The following is a 17,534-nucleotide window of genomic DNA, read 5'->3' as shown; positions in this document are numbered from 1 at the left end:
TAGTCAATTACATATTCAAACCTTAGATATTATGTCATGATCTGTGAGATAGTAACAAGCCAAATATATACAAAATCATCAATCATTTCAGTAGAATGATCCATATATAAATCATAGGGACCATATTCATAATTTCTTTGGAATATTTCAGTCCCAAAAAGGTTTAAACACAAAGACAGTTATTTGCATTCCGAACTCTGCGGCATTTTTCCATTGCTTCTTTCTGTAGCTAAATACTTTGCTACCTACACCGAAGCCCAACTGTAAAAACTCTAACAGTTAATAAATTTCATTCAGTTATCTTATAAAACCTGCATTTTGTTTAGTAACAAATGATTTTGCCTTACAGGGAGCACCCAAATATCCCCACGACTTTAAAATGCTTATGTTTTCCACTGAGTTACACACACACCCACACACACACACACACACAGATGTTAAAAGACCCAGATGCCTAATGGACGCTTAATGATCAATGATGTCATCCCTTCAGCTGCCTATGCCCCACTGCACCATTCAGTAAACGGTAATGAGCCATGCTCACCATGTCTTTTTACATCATTTAAGAAGCAGACAGTACGGGTTACAATATGAGCTGTGATTAAGGATGTGATTGTGAAGGAATGACACTGAGATATGCTCCACGGAGGGAATGATTTCCTCATACTTGTTGTTTAAGCTTGTGTCTTTATCAGAGATATTCAAAATGAATTTGCAACACTCAGTTATACTGAGAGTATGGGGTGGGCTTTATTTGCTGTAACATGATCCGAGTCACAGAGCTCTGTGGGAGGATGAGGTATTCAAGACTGTGAGTAATATCCAAATTCCTCTTCAGCTTCAGCTTAGGAGAAACTCATTCAGGAGGCAGGTTTCTGGAAGGCGGCATTGCAGGAAAAAGTGTAGGTCTGCGTTGTTTAATCATTTAAAATCATTTTTTTTGACACACACAGATTTCATTTAGTTCATTTTCAGTTAAAACAACCACTAAGATCAAGTTATCCATTTTTCAGCATCAGGAAAAAGAAAACACAGAAGCCTCAATAACTAAATATAAGTTTTTTCAGTATTTAGTGTGTCCACGCTTTGCCAATAACAAAGCTTCCATTCTTGTTAGGACACTTGCTTTCAGTTCTTCAGAGAAATCTGCAGGCTCGGCCTTAAGTGTTGGTTCAGTTTTCTGCTTCTAAAGTAATCCCAAACCCATTCACAGATGTTGAGGTCTGGACTTTGGGGCAGCCAGGCCATTGTTCTGAGAACACCAGCAGTTTCTTTGTTTGATTTGCAATTTTTTTCTTTTTGTCCATTTCCTTTTATCAGTAACTGCTTGTTTACAGCTACATGTGCTTTCAAACCCACAGCTTTTGAAACCCAGAGTGGAAAGGATAGACAGAAACACCTGTGGATTTTTGAGACCCAGGAATGAAGCTTGATTTTCCCCTGTCGTGAAAAAAAGCTTTAAATACTGAAAAGAAAAGAAAAAAAAATATTGAAAAGAAAGCTTTAAATACTGTTTATCTGATGGTGGGTTTGGTGGTCTATCAGGTCTTGCACAGTTGTGAGGAGTCCCATTTTATCTATCTTACATCATTTTTTGTACTCCAGTTTAGGAAACTTCTGGTTTTCATTATTTGATTACTAATAGTGTAATCGCTAGTGACAGCTCTAAAAGACTGTAGAGAAATCTAGAAAACCAGTCAGTGAGACCACACTGCACATTTACACAAAGCAGGCAGCATCCTTTTATATTTTGTTTATTGAACAAAATATCTTACAATGTCTTGGATATACATATATACAAATATTAACTTGGGTAGTACCAGGGCGAAACTTAACGTCTTGATGCCAGCACTGACTTAACATTTGATGTACTGTACTCTTCACCCCTCCTTTTGGGTGCTGCATGGAGATATCGAGTACATGTCACCAGTTTCCAAAAATCACATACAAATTTGAATATAGAAAGCACAAAAATAAGAATCTCACATGGAAAAAAGTCTCCGACTCTCAACACGGAAAACTTTTTCATCATAAAAAAACTCTTTACAGTTTGATTTTTGCAGTTAAAGCAGGTATGAAATATACCTGAATGGACCTCCTTCAAAAAGGTATTAAGAGTAATGCAATACCGTTCTGCTCTGAAAACAAGTAGTGTCTTAAATTTGCTTGATTTAAACGTACGTCATTTCCACATGAATAAAGTATATCACATTTAACACAATTGTCGTTTTCTGATGTAATATACACTGAGTTACCAGTTTATTAGGGACTGCCTTGTACCTACATGATTTATCAGGGACACCTACCATATAGCAGCACTTTGTAGGTTTACAATTACTGACCAGCCCATTTGTTGTTGCACAGTTTTTCAGCCACATTCTACCCTATCCATTAAAGGGCCCTTCACAGCACTTGGTCAAATGTTATTTAGGTGGTAGACCAAACTATGAACCCAGCATGAGTAGCATGAGCCCAGGTAAGGTTGTGTGCATTGTGCTGGTATGAAAATAGTCCACCAACCAAGAATATCTAGCCAACACTGGTTCTGTAGTCAGAAACCAACCACTGATTTAAGGGCTATAGAATGAATAACACAAATTTAGCATCTATGGGCTTTAGTCTTTAACTGTGTGTATCAATAAGGAATATGTGCCTAATAATAAGGCAAGCAAGTGCAATTTATTCATATGGAAATGATGTACAAATTTGAGTCAAGCCAATTCGAAGCATCACTTTCTTTCAGCGTATGCAGGCTGGGGTAGGTGGATTGGCGTACGCTTTTGGACGCAGAATCAAAATCCAAAACAGTGGCTCTGGCTGCAGTGGCTTGGCCGGCAGCTCTCGCTCCATCAGCAGGGCTCTCAGATAACATAGACATCTGTCTTCTCCCCCAGAAGCCAATAGGTTCTCATTTTGCCTTTGCCCTGAAAGATGGGAAGGCACAGATCAATACGCCACATCGACAAGCACTCAGCATGCTCCGTGGAGCAAGTAATCAGCAACGAGCCTGCTCAGAGCCTGCTCAAAGCCTGCTCGAGGACAGCAGCGTGGACCCAGTCTCCTAAAAGTAATGAGTCACACTGAAGATAGAAGTTGTCTTTTTGTGGCAACTGGGACCAGCAACCCCCATCCCCAATCTTTAACCCCTTAACATTCCCTGACCGCTGGCAGGACCAGGCTTCTTCTGCAGTTGCTGAAGAATAAACAGACTTGGGAGCAACTGATATATCAGCTGGCTGATAAAATCGCCTAGTATTTAGGTTACATGAAATATGCAGTTTGTTCTCTGTCTTTCAGAAGTGAGAAAATGTAGGCTTTTTATTTTAGGATGTTTATTTCATGACAAATCAAACAAAGTGTAGTATATCCAGTGAATGTCCAATACAAAACCCATTTTACCACACTGTTGATATTATTATTGGTTGGTACATATATTGGTATTACTATTGCAATAGGATGCTAGCTTTTTGGCAGAAGAAATTGCCAATATTAAAGTATATTTGATACAATTCTCTGCTTTCCTTTTGTTTGTCTATTTTGCAGAACTACTGTATAAAAACCATGGAATGCTCGAGGTTGATCACTTTTATGATCTATGGAACTCACTGAATGACCAAATTACAGCCATGATGATATTTGTGATAAAACATTTAATCTTACTATTTCTTAAATGAACACTCACCTCTAATGTGAGGAAAATTTGAATAGCTTCATCTTCTTATTTTACATGCCAATTGGGAACATATTTGACAATTCTCAGTTGACAGTGAAGCATTGATCTCCGTAAACGATTAGATCTAATTTTCAACCCTATGTAAAATTATATGGCTGATATCAGTTATGCCAAAAACATGAACTCATTAAAATCTGTATTGGTGATAAAATCTTCAGATCAGTGTATGTTCATTAAGGTATTTAACACAGTTATATGAGACTGCTATATGGAAATACTCAGACTTGCTTAACCGGAAAGGTCTTGCAACTCTGTGAATCATCTTCAGAGATTTGCTGGGCTTCATGAGGGCTGAATAGTATTATGTATTTTTTCATTTCTCATTCGCATTTCTACAGGAGCACAATGTACATGCTGACTCTCGCTCTCTGCAGCAGGCCGCTTGTAATTTGAGAGGCACAGCGTGTACCTCTAACAGCAGACGATACACAGCCTTGAATTAGAACGCTAGCCTGCTGTTCTCTGTGAATGAAGAGGTACATCTGGCCAAAAAAAGTCTCTAGATAAAAGAGGGCAATTAGAACATTTTTTTCTACAAAAAGTAGGTATTATTCTCAATCATTTGCCCATGAGTCACAAACATGTCATTTCAAGCTTTAAGGGCTCCAATAATGGAAAACCATTGATCAGGCTACAGAGGTTTAGCCCCGTCTATTCATGTTCATTTTAATTTGAATCAGTCACAGCATGGGCCAGCCCATCGGAACAGAGGTCATTTACATATAGTCGTATGCAAAAGTTTGGTTGCCCCTGGTCAGATGATTTTCTAAGTGATTCAAACGATCCAAATAATTTTCTAAGTGAAAATACAGAGAACACACTTCTGCATATGCACAATCACTCTTTATTTGCTGAACTTAACATATTAGAGAGAAAAAAACATAAACTGTGGACTGTGCAATAGTTGTGGCACATTATATAGCTTATATAGTTTTTCTAAAATGTTAAACTTAGCTAATAAACAAAAATTGCACACTAACATTGGCAGAAAAATGCTCCGCTATACAGGATTTGTTAAATTATTTTCACTCAATCAATCAATAAAGCATGTACTTTGACCAGGAGCGTTTAAACTTTTGCATACTACTGTCTTGAAAGCGCATTACAAAAACTGCCTGTTTAATTTTACAAATTTTCATCTCATCATATGTCAACATCAAGACTTTGTGGGCACAAAATCAATGCCCTGTACAGGGAGGGCCTTACCTTCATTTCTACATCCCCCCGCAGCTGGAGGTCAAAGTAGCCAAACTCATCGAGTACCTCTTTGGTGGCTGAAGACACATGTATCCGCAGGGCTGCAGAGGACACACATCAATATGAGTAATATGGCCAATCACAATAAGTGCACAGCTGTGAGTGACAGCAGGACCCTCGTAAAAAACACTGACGGTCTTTCACTTAGGCAGCAACTAGACATGGGTAATTTATGCAGTACAGAGGAGGCCCGATATGATGTACAATATGTATGAATCAAGGGGATATATTTAATAGTACATCAGTGCATTCAGAACAAAATCTCTCCAAAATGTTAACTGTTAACTTTGAATACCCTTGGTCAAATTACAGGTTTTGTTGATTTTCCAAGTAAAAATAAGTTACATTCTCTACAGGAAACAAACTTACATATGACATTCTTTTGCACATTTTAGTGTTTATTTGTAAGTTTAACATATTGGAAAAAATAAAAAAATGTGCCGTAACTTTTACACAGGCTATATGTTTTGTTTTGGTTTTTCCCCCAATATGTTAAATTCAGCAAATAAACAGTTATCATGCATTCAAGTGTGCAGAAAAGTGTTCTCTGTAGAGGATGTATTCATATTTTCACTTAGAAAATCAACAAAACTATTTTGTCTAGGGGCACCCAAACTTTTGCTCATGACTTTTGCATACAGGCTCCAGGAGTAGGTTCAACTGTGTGTGTGTGTGTGCTATGTTTTATGCATTGCTGAGGCTTACTTATAGTATGCTATAAATCACATAAGATGGATGGTGAGTGAGACCTCCATTAATTATTAATGGTTATTAAGTACATAGAAGCCCAATACAGGAAGTGAGGCAGTAAGTCAATACAAACAACCAGCCCTATGAATGGAATGCTGCTGTATTTGGGTGTGGATCCATGTGCTGTTGCTGTTAAGTGCTCTCTCACAGCACAGCCCAACCCCACCATCGTAGGTTGCGCTGAGGTGAAGGGTGAGGGATTACAGATGCTGGAAATGTTGTATCTGTCAGCGGCCTGTCAGTATAAGATCGCGTAGCCTGGAAATGACTGTCAGAGGACAAAATACAGAGCTGGGCTCAGGTTCAAGAAGGTGTGTTAAAGTTTCAGCCAAACTCAAAATTTTCCCCTAACTTCAAATATAGTCGATCAGCCAAGACATGTTTGCTGTCTTAAGTTTGCTTCTTTAGTTCTTTTAATGGAGGTACAAGTCTAATGTAGCTAGCCTACATCCATCAGTCAACACTGCGCTAACTGCATGTTTAAATCATCACACACTTGCCTTTAACTGCATCGGGCATACTTTTATCTATAACAATGAGCAAAAGGACAAGCCACTAAACAGACATTAAACACAGCTGATAAACTATATATATGTGTGAATTTGATTTTTGGCCAAACCAACACTTTACGAACTAAAATCTTTATAACTGTGCTTTTGCTTTTTCTACTTAGATTTAAGTAAAAGGAAAAAAATGTCTTCAGAGGTTTCTTGACCCTCTTTTCCCTGAAGGAACAAGACTGAGTTATTCTTAAAAAAAAAATCTTCTTAAATAGTCTCTTAATCTTACAACAGCCTCAAGCTTGTATTAAACTTAAACTTCTAATGATGAGAGATGCAGCGTTCAGTATAGCATTCACTTGTGAAGCAGGAAGGTTAGCTAGCATAGTTAATATTGGCTTACTACAAACATTAAAAACTGCTCTACTGTTTTTTCCCTCCATCTCACTGTTGTCTTCAAGCACTGAAAGAGCAGATATAATTCTAAATGCATCTCACTCTGTCTATAAGATGGCTGTAAAATGTAACAGATATCAACAGGCTTCATAGCAACTCACACAGCAATTCAGGTTACTTCAGAAAATAATGACTGACTGACTGACCACCCATTCTTGTTGACATTATAAGGAGCATTTCAGCCCGGACTGCTTTTTAAATGAAGTGAAATACAGGGCAGCTAATCATCAAAAAGATCACTTTCATATATCATTGTTAAAGGGGAATTCTCATTAGTTTTTCAAAATGTTTGCATAATTAAATCATTCAGGGAGATCTGATTTGTTGATAGAAACCAGATAAATCTTTGGCCTTTTTAAATTTTTTTTTAATTATTCATGGCAGAGGGGTACATGCAGGGTGTTGTGAGGCAAAAGAGTGCCCAAAAATCATATGTTTCCTTAACAATGAACCATTTCACATCACTACTCTGAATGACTTTTCTGAATGTTTACATCTCAACCAAGAAAAACTGCTGGAATTCCCCTTTAAAGGCATAGTAACAAAAATGGCCTGGTTAATTCTAAGGGATAAAAAGAGTTGGAAAATGATCATGTAAAAATGTAAGTGTAAAACTGAGTTATTACTGTTTTTGTTACATAAAGTCACACAAAGTTTTAAGTGGACAAATAAAACATCTTTCAAGAACATTCTTATGAACTTTGTGTTTTTTTTTTCATTTGAAAATCTTTCATGTGTCTAGCCCCTGGTTAGCTGATGCCAAGTGCTTAAAAATAAACCTATGAACCTCTACAATGTCACCAATAATGATGTACCATAATTCATTAGGATGGAAAACAAACAGGTTTCCTAATATCACATTTATTTATATGCAAACAAAGGCTGGACAGAGATGGCTGTGTGTGCCTGCTTATTCCCACAGAGACATGCTGACATCTTGTAGAATAATCAGAAACTTGTTTCTGTCACCCACCTTCCCCAGTGGACTCCATTCTTGACGCTGTGTTGACAGTGTCTCCAAATAGACAGTACCTGGGCATCTTGAGGCCCACCACGCCTGCACAGACAGGCCCTGTACAGCACGCAAATACATACACACAAGCGAACACACACACACACACACACACAGAGGAGAGGGGGATTAATTAACTCCTGCTGAAAGACATCATCCAGAACACCAGAAGCTCTCTGATCAGAAGAATCGTCTGACAGGTTGAGGACAATGATCCCTGTAGTTGTACCAGCTTTAAGCTCATTACAGTGTCCACTAGTGGCTTGTATATACTTAAGCTGACAGAGATTCTGTACACATCCTTTGTAAGAGCATGCTGTGGGATTTGCTCAAGAGCTGGATTAATACTTGACTGTGTATATAAGAGGGTTTGTATAGAAACAGGAAATACTAATGCCTGTAACGTCAGTCCTTGAAGGCAAAGGAGGGGCTGCAGTAAGCAAAATAAACAAACAAAGAACAGACAGTTTTGCAATATTTTGTGACATAAAACGTTACGTTTTGGGGAAAAAAGTGAGTTTACTTACTCATGACACATTCTGTACAGGAACATCATACGATTAAGAATGTGTTTTGTGAGTTCAGTGAAATGCTACAGTGTCGATTTTGGTCATGAAATTTCAAACAATTTAAATGGACTACTACCATCATGCATTATAAATGATCTGTCTTTACATGCCCTGAGATCTAATTTACATTAAGCAGGGTTTGTTTTCATTATTCCCTTGGTTTGACTGACTTATTATTATCATAAGTGATGCACTATTTCGATATACTGGATTGGTATCACCACCACTACTGACCTACTGGATTAGACATCACCAATCCAGGCTCAACACCATCTCTAAGTCACAGCTGCTATAAAATTGTGCAGTGCAACTGGTTTGGGACAGCCACGTTCCTGTAGAAAGTACCCCATTAATGATGATTTTTTTATATATTTAGCTTATTACTATCTCAGTGGGATAGGGTTTAAATAGATTATAAATAGTTAATAGTTTTGTTTTTACTGTGGGACTGCAGTTTGGATTATTTCATAGAGTGGTCTATATATTTACACACTTTTCTACTATGAAACAGGAACACAAAATTCAGATATCTAATAATTTTCATTACTATAAGTTATTTTATTATTTCGGTTATTACTATTTTCTTTGCTTTCATGTTCCATATTATATCTTTTTATTTTTATATGAACACGACTACAGCATTTCACACACGCACGCACAACCAAAGTCCCAACAATCCAAGGAGGATAAGTACCTGTATGAATTCCTATACGTAGCCGCAGCTGGTCGCTGGGTCTGTGTCTGATTTTAAAGGTTTTGACCTGTTCCAGTAAAGCTAAAGACATCCCAGCGATCTCACGAGCATGGAGTTTTCCATTACGAACAGGCAGACCCGATACTACCATATACGCATCGCCAATGGTCTCCACCTGAAACATGGGAGGCAAAAGATTCACCTGTGTTAATCCTCTGTGCAAAATTAGTAACTGTAGGGGAAAGTTTACCTTGTAAATTACAATTTACTTTAACCCAGCTACATAACATTGACATAAGCATGCCATGAAGAAGTTATATGATGTCAAGAGTTGTCATGAGAAATTACATCCAGTAATATAAGAGTATCATGTTACCATTAGCGTTAATTGCAATCACGGCTAAATAGAGTACACAGCAAAAAACAGCATGTGTCATAAGCTTTCATGACATCAAACATTACGACATCTGTCATGATATGTTTATAGAATAGTTATGTTAATGTTATGTAGTCTTCGAATACAGTTAAAAATTATATAGTTGAGGTTATCATTATGACAGATTTTGGAATCAAAAATATTATTATTATTATTATTATTATTGGTGCTTTGTTTGCATGGTTTTATAGGCTGTATATAACCCTGGTTGAATCTTAAAGAACTATAGACTATAGCAGATAGACACTTAAAAGTGCCACTCACCTTATACACGTCAAAATTATCAATAATGGCATCAAAGCACGTGTATAGGTCATTCAGCAACGTTACAACCTGGAAAGAGAGACAAGTCCTAAATCAATCATGTACACACACAGTACTTTTTCAAAGTCTTAGACACCTAAACAAATTGTTTAAGATTAAATATCTGGACAATAACTGTGTTGTTGCTTGTAAAACACCATAAATCATTAGAACATATGCAAACCAAACAAAAAGTAACACTAATTTCTTGTGCTCAAAAAAGAAGTATCGTTTTAATATCTTTTGAGCTAGTTACACAGGTTTGGCTCCAGATTTCTTTTCAATGCTTATAGTCATTGCATAGATTTGTTAAATTCAATTACTAGTACACCTGCCTTAACTTCATAACTTCATTTAGCAAAACCAATTATTGGGTGCTAACTACAAATAACACTGGGCTGCCATGAGGACAGCTTTGGAAATTAAATGAAAACACTGACATATATAAAACCACTACTTAATGTGTTAATGTTAATAGTACTTATTTTACCATTAACGAATGGAATGAATATGAATATGTATATATTCATATATGAATATGAATAATGAATAATCCTAAAGACAAATGACCAAAGACCAAAGCTTTTTATAAATTCTCTCTGATCTCAACCTTAGGCTATATGCTGGAAAAGAATCACTATAACAACACTATGCATATACAAGGTACAGTATATTTAACCCCTCAGACGGCACTTTATTAAAAACTGACACATTTCTGTGATGGATTTTCACGCATGGGCTCGGGCATGCAGCTGACTCCTCTGAGCTTGAGCTCAGGATTGATGAAATGAACTAATGCACAATACACAAACATGTATTGTGCTCTGATGAGTCAAACTTTTTTATTATTTATAGATGTTGTGTTCTCTGGGCCAAAGAAGAAAAGAATCATCCAGGTTGTTACTAGCGTAAAGTTTAAAAGCCAGAATCTGTCATGGTATGGGGGAGGGGATATTAGTGGGTAACTTGCATATTTGTGAAAGCACCATTAATTCTGAACACATTTTGGAACAACATGTCGCCTTCTAAATGTCGTCTTTTTCAGGGACGTCCATGTTTATTTCAGCATGACAACACCAAGCCACATTCTTAACATGTTGCAACAGCATGGCAGTGTAATCAGAGAGTGCAGGTGCTAGACTGACCTGCCTGCAGTCCAGACCTGATTCCAATTGAAAATGTATCTTATTAAGCTCAAAATATGACAACAAAGGACCTGTATGGTTGCACAGCTGAAGACAGCTGAAAAAAGTGTGTGTCTTCGGTCCCCAAATGTTTATTAACCCCTTAAAATTCCAGGCTTATTACATAGTAAGGCTTATTATTCAGTAACTACAGGGACTTCAGTGCAAACTGTTTGAGCTATTTATAGGTTATAGAGAAGACTTTGGACCCATCGACGGGCCATTTAAGAGGTAAAGTGTTGTTAAAAGGAAAGGTGATGTAACACAGTGGCAAACATATTCCCATCCCAACTTTTTGGAACGTGTTGCAGGCATCAAATTTGGAATGAGCATATGTTTACAAATAACAATGAAGTTAATAAGGTGAAACATGTAAAATGTGTTTTTGTGCCATTGTGAATTTAATAAAGGGCAAACAGAATTTACTAATCACTGCTTTCCGGCATTTCACATACAATCCAAACTTTCTTGGAATTAGGCTTGTAATTTCAGAAATTGAAAAAGCACCAGAAGACAGTATAAAATAATTGTATTTGGCAACAGAGCTTTTTGGCTTTTGTAATGCATTTCCTTTACAGCTGAGTATCTCTTTTTAATTGGCTAGTAGTCCAGGTATGCATTTTGGTCAGCAAATTCTCTTAGGAATTTATCTGTTCCAATATCCAGTCATTACTGCTGAAAATTCCCTAGAGTGCTGTCACCTTTTCAAGAAGTACTTGTCTAAAAATATTTCTGCAAAGTCTTGGTGCCTGAAAAAACCCAACCTCAAAGATACCCCATTGTGTCTCCAGCTCTGGCATTTGCCACGAAGGTTCAGTGAGAAATGTTTGCCTGCATGTGATGTGTTTCTGCATGAACTCCCAATGGTTCCCTCAAATTAAAATACTTTCTGTTCACCCCCCCACTCATACACCCCATTTTGGATGCACGCCCAGACTCAGAGCATACCGAGAAGTACATTTGCATGAATAAAGTGAGAGATAATACAATGCAATGAGAACACGATGTCACAGTAACGGTGTCAAAGCAAAACTTAATCCCACTGATGCGAAGAGACAAATCTGTTAAAATTTACACAAAGATGTGGCAGAAAAAAGCTGTTCTTTTTCCAATCATTGAACATTTTGTCAATTCTTGTGAACTAAAATTGTATAGTTTAAGAAAAAATATTATCTAAAAAGAGAATAATTAAAATATGCATGGAATGCCAACTAACCATCATATTGAATCCTTACTGAATCCACTTCAATAATACAAAAATTGTGAGAATGAATCAGTTGGACTAAATATAGTACGCACCTAACTCTGTTACTCAAACACAGTAAAAACATTAATTAACTGAGAGTAAAACTGATTTCCCCCATGTTTAAAGCCATTATTTGAACTTTTTTTAACCATTTGATCATAATCTGATTGTTGACTGTTGCGACAAATAACACTGTTTGTTCAAAAATGAGGAAAAAAACGCCCACCTTTATGATATTGCTAATTTTGGCTAGCTATGAGATTCTATTTATGTTAGCACTAAGCTAACGGCAATTCACATGAACAATTTTGGGCTGTTTCAGATTAAATGCGGACATTTGAAGCCTGTAAAAGGCATTCCATGTTTTATTTGAAGCTTCTAACAGACATATTAACAGACAATTTACCTTGTGGTAGTTTTAGCATGACTCAGTTCAGAGCTTTGCCACTGTTTTCTATTACTAACATCTGATTGAAGCAAAGCCTGCCACTTGTATTCACAGTCAGTGAAATCTAGGACTTCCAGAAGGCCTAGAGTGATGTTTTTTCTCACGAACTTGACCCCACACAAACATGATTGGTTGACTCCATTGTCAGTTCCTAATTATGTAGGATGGCATTGTGTATACCATGTATGTATACATATATATGGAGAAAAAAAATCATTGGCTGTTTCAAGTACTTAACCCCTTTTTTTTCCAACCAAAACTTAACAATGAAATAACTGTAGTACTACAATACTTGCAAATTTTGAATGCAACAAGCATGGTAATACGATGAAATAAAAATGAACTAAAAATTACAGACATGCATTTTTTACTTTACAAAAAATCACTTAGCTGTCTCTAAAGGCCAAGAAGGTCCTGAGGCCCCACTGCTAATAATTTACTGAACATACTGGACCCATCATATTGTATTTTGTATTCACATTGATTAACAATGGTCACTGTAATGTATGGCCTCAACACACTTGCAAAATATCAGCTGTAATAGGCCAATTGTTTCTTAAGGCAACATTAAGTTTTGCACTTGGGATGTATTATGCCACAACCTTCATCAGTTACTATTAAGCTGAGTGAAAGCTTAAAGTAAGTCAGTGTTACTAACTACATGACTACAAGTCTGGAAAGACACATGAAAGAAACATGGCAGTGTTACTTAAGTAGCTTTGCCTTAAGTGAATCCATCATCTACTGTGTTTACTGTCTAGCCTGATTCATTAGATGCGATGTGAGATTTGTGAAGGGTCTTCACACGTTCAAACAAAGCCAATTCTCCCCTTGCACGCTTGATGGAATTCCTGGCAGGAGATATAACAAGCACCACATTGACTACCTCAGCATGGCCTCAAGTGTCAGGTGAAAATCCAAGACCATATTGGGGCATCGCAGTTCAGGCCCACTACCTCAAAAGGTGATCATGTTTTGAGAAGACACATACAAAAAAGCAAAGCCAAGGAGGATGTAAGATTGAGGATTCAAAGGAAAAAAAAACTGTATTTCTCTGACTCGGCTTTGCATCAAAGTCAAGCAAGGCAGATACGCTTCTCGCTACAGCTAAACATTTAGGAGCGTAACTGCTTACTAAATGTGGCTTTTATATGTTTAATTTATTTTCTATTTCATGCCACTAATACTTAACATCTGAGAAAGAATCGCTCTATTTAATACTTATGCCCACAATGGCATGCAGCCATGGAAACACTGCCATGGTGACAGCATCACCAGCAGAAAAAGGATGCTTAACAGTGTTGGTTGTATATTTAGGGTGCAAAAAAAGGAAGGATGATGCTCTGTACTCTCTGAATTTTTGTTGTATAATACTGGGTGCATTTGGATTTCAACACTGAGTCTCTACAAAAATATTATTTATTCCACTCTTGATGGCACGTTCCGCTGACTGGTGGTAGCTTCAATTGATAACAATTACAGAACAATGCAGATCCCGACATAATGTTTCTGTGCAAGTTAGAAGGAAATGAAAAACGGCTAATTCCATTCATTTCACACAGGCTGTATGTAGGCCTAATAAAATTGAAGAATAGCTTTGGAAAGCTATTAGACCTGCCAATCACACACACAAGGTATAAAATGTTACTGTTTGTGAATCTTTAAATTGCTCCAAAATATAGTTTTGAAATAACCTACACTAATTTACTGGAGCTTGATATAATCAAAAAAGAGAAAAAAAGTAATGCAATGTTGTCAATCCATCTTATTTTTATGCCCCATGATGCTTTGAGTGACTTAAAAAACAGCACTTCTACTGAAGTGTAAATGAACAATTTTGAATGCTAGCAACAACGTAACATGATAGAAATGTGAGAATACATAAAAATGTTCACAATCTTTATGTTTGTTATAAATCTGTCAACCCAAACCTAAACATGCATGGGAGAAACACTTTAGTCAGAGGATTCTGTTTCTAATCTACAGAAATTACTTATGGAAATATGGAATGTCTACTTATAGATTGTCATTACCAATGAATTTTTAGCCTAAGTACAAAAAACACCAGATACATGCCATATAAATCTTGTGAAATGATGCACCGAATGAAATTACTCGAGAAAAAAAAAATAATCATAATGGTAGACCCAAAGTTGTTGATACAGAATGTTAACTGAATGTAAACGTAATGCATAATGTACCAACTGCATAATAAATTATGTAATTATGTTTAAACTGTATAGGAAAATCTAATGGTTAATAATACAGTTTATGCAGTCACTATGACCAGTATATTTTAGCATTTTAGCATGAACAATTATCTGAAGACGATGACTGGCTGGTGCAAGTCCTGTACATACCTGTAATGGTGTGCTTTCAGCTGACATTGAGGTAAAGCCCACTATGTCGCTGAAGTAGATGGTGACACTGTCAAAAGCTTCTGCCTGCACTGTCTCTCCTCTCTTCAGCTGCTCCGCCACAGAACTGAGGGGCAAAAAAAAATGAAAGGAACTGTGGGAGCCGAACAAGAAAATCACTGCAAAGCTACACAATCACAGGCATAACTGTGGACACTGTAGCTTTCGGTCTGAACTAACGATTGTATAATGCAGCAGTCAGTACACACCTAAAGCTTCAGTTCTGCTTTTAAATCCACTCTTCTTAATAACGTGCTTTCTGCTGGTGCCACATTCTTGTTGTTATGAGAATGTTATCTAACAAAGCCAATTCACAGATTTGTGTCACAAATTACTGTTTTACTTTGAAAACACATGAATATATGAATATAGTCAAGTGCTCACGAACAAAGCAAAGCACTGTAAAACTGCAAAATATGCATATCATGATACTTCACATTTTCTGATATATATTTTTTTTGACAAACTAAAAATACGATAATTTATATTCAATATTTCACATACTGTGCTGCACGAAATTCAATAAAACATGACTAATCATGCTCTCTTTGTAGTCAAACAAGCAGTTGGGCAGTGTTTTTAAGTGCTGCCAATATCCACTATATTGTCAGAAAAGCATACTGTGACATATTGTGATGTAATTTTCATCATACTGCCCATCCTTAGTCTGCAGTAATTTATCTTTGTTGGTGTGTGCAAATGGGTCTGGGTCGGGTTCGGATTTCAGATTTTGTAGTACAAGTCATGCCTGGTTAGATCGGGGCAGGTCTCAAAGTCGTGGGTTTGGGTCAGGTTTGGGCTTCAATTTCTTGCCCATGAAGTCCTCTATGTAAACAAGATGTATCAGTTTGTTCCTAACATGGTTAATTCCCCACATGGCACTACATGAGAAAAAAGTTAAACGATGTTCTCACGCTTTTACTGATGTAAGAAGGGAAATCCTTCTCACAAGGGAAAGAGATCAATTAGCGATAGAGTGGGAGAGAGAGACGTGGGTTTTTCTGCTTCTCTCAAAAAGAGCTTAAATGCTCTCGCTCCCACAATGCTCAGCAATTGCTTTGCTTGTCTTTTCGTTCTAATTTGAAAGTTTCTCTTACATAATTATGTCTGAAACAGAAGACAACCACAGAGCAATCAATTTTCAGACAAGTCTCAATTTTCAGACAAGTTAGCGAAGACACACCACGCGTGTGTGTGTGTGTGTTTGTATGGTGGGGTGCTTTAAGGAGCTATCATTCATCAAGCTGAAGTTAAGCACTTGACAGCTGCAATGTACTTGCAAGGCTGTTACAATTAAGTTTGATTATTCTGTTAAAAAAATCATCAATTGCAACTATATAACCTCTATGAATCAGCAGTGATTAACTGTTGGTTAAATAATGCAAACTTTAAATATTCCTTTTGGTTTTCCTTACAGAAACAGAGCCTGATTGATACGCCTATTTAGATGTGATATTTGCCGCTTATTAGTAAGGAACACTTTTTAAAGGCTTCCTAGTTTCTTCTTTTCTAATAAATTATTTTGGAATCTTTAAAAGGCGAATGCATAGGTTATTACTGTTCATTAAAGTCAATATATTGTTTACCTTATTTAAAACCTCTGATTTGTATTTTGTATTTGCCAAAATAATAGGTAGATTACTCAAGTACTATGATTAATTACTATATTTAACTATAATTAAAAAAAATCAGTTAAAGTTAATACATCAGTAATGTGTTAACCCGCTAAATTATCAACACCACATGAACCATCCACAATAGTCCAGACTAAAGCCTAGCCACTCAGTTTACTCAGCCTTGGCATCTTTAGCAGACTACATGGAAGACCTATGGATAAATCAACGAAAAGCAAACTAACAAAAGCAATAGCAAAGTGCAAAGCTACAGTTCCCTATGACAGAGTTAGCTGTAGCTACAGTACACAAGCTGTATGAGACTGAGAGGTCTATACTCATTGAAGCATTGAATGTATATATGATATATATGAGATACACATTGTCATTGTTTGGAACATACAGCTTCTGTTGCTCTCACAGGATGTTGGTGACAGAAATCACCTGATTTTCATGTCCAGGTTCATGTGAACCCTTCATTCACACAATGAAAATAATATTGAATTATTGAAAGTAATAAATACATTCTGATTACGTTTTTTGTCCTCCCTTATACCTATAAGACATCTGAACACACAAAAGAGGTTCTTCACAACTTACTACACAAAATAATTATTTTGATTAATTTTTGTTATTAAACATTGTTTTAAACATTTGACAGCACTAATACAAACATAATCTACATAATTATATTTCACCATACACATAACTATATATTATGATATACATACTATATATATATATATGTTATAATACACAGTGATTTAAAAAGATTCATCAGATTTCAAAGCGCTATATTTTTACAACCATGAGGTGCCTAGGAACCAATCACAGACCAATTAAAAGAGGGGGTCATAGAGTTTCTGACTGTCAGTATGGCATTGAACCTCCAGCAGCTCAAAGCATTTGTCGTTGG

General features: G+C 36.6%; 1 protein-coding gene across 1 annotated transcript in view; it reads right to left on the bottom strand.

Annotated features, from left to right (window-relative positions):
- Positions 1-1,738: 1,738 nt before the first annotated feature.
- LOC118814564 (atrial natriuretic peptide receptor 2) overlaps positions 1,739-17,534 on the bottom strand; it is a 61,639-nt gene continuing 45,843 nt past the window's right edge. Inside the window, exons 17-22 of the mRNA XM_036580216.1 lie at positions 14,949-15,072; positions 9,672-9,740; positions 8,972-9,146; positions 7,670-7,768; positions 4,940-5,031; positions 1,739-2,924 (exon numbers count right to left, since the gene is read on the bottom strand). Of these exons, the coding sequence (XP_036436109.1) occupies positions 2,862-2,924; positions 4,940-5,031; positions 7,670-7,768; positions 8,972-9,146; positions 9,672-9,740; positions 14,949-15,072 (622 nt within the window). The 3' untranslated portion in view covers positions 1,739-2,861. The remainder of the gene's footprint in view (positions 2,925-4,939; positions 5,032-7,669; positions 7,769-8,971; positions 9,147-9,671; positions 9,741-14,948; positions 15,073-17,534) is intronic.

This window comes from Colossoma macropomum, unplaced genomic scaffold (assembly GCF_904425465.1).
Source record: "Colossoma macropomum unplaced genomic scaffold, Colossoma_macropomum, whole genome shotgun sequence".
NCBI lineage: Eukaryota > Metazoa > Chordata > Actinopteri > Characiformes > Serrasalmidae > Colossoma > Colossoma macropomum.
This window is presented reverse-complemented; position numbering and strand designations above follow the sequence as displayed.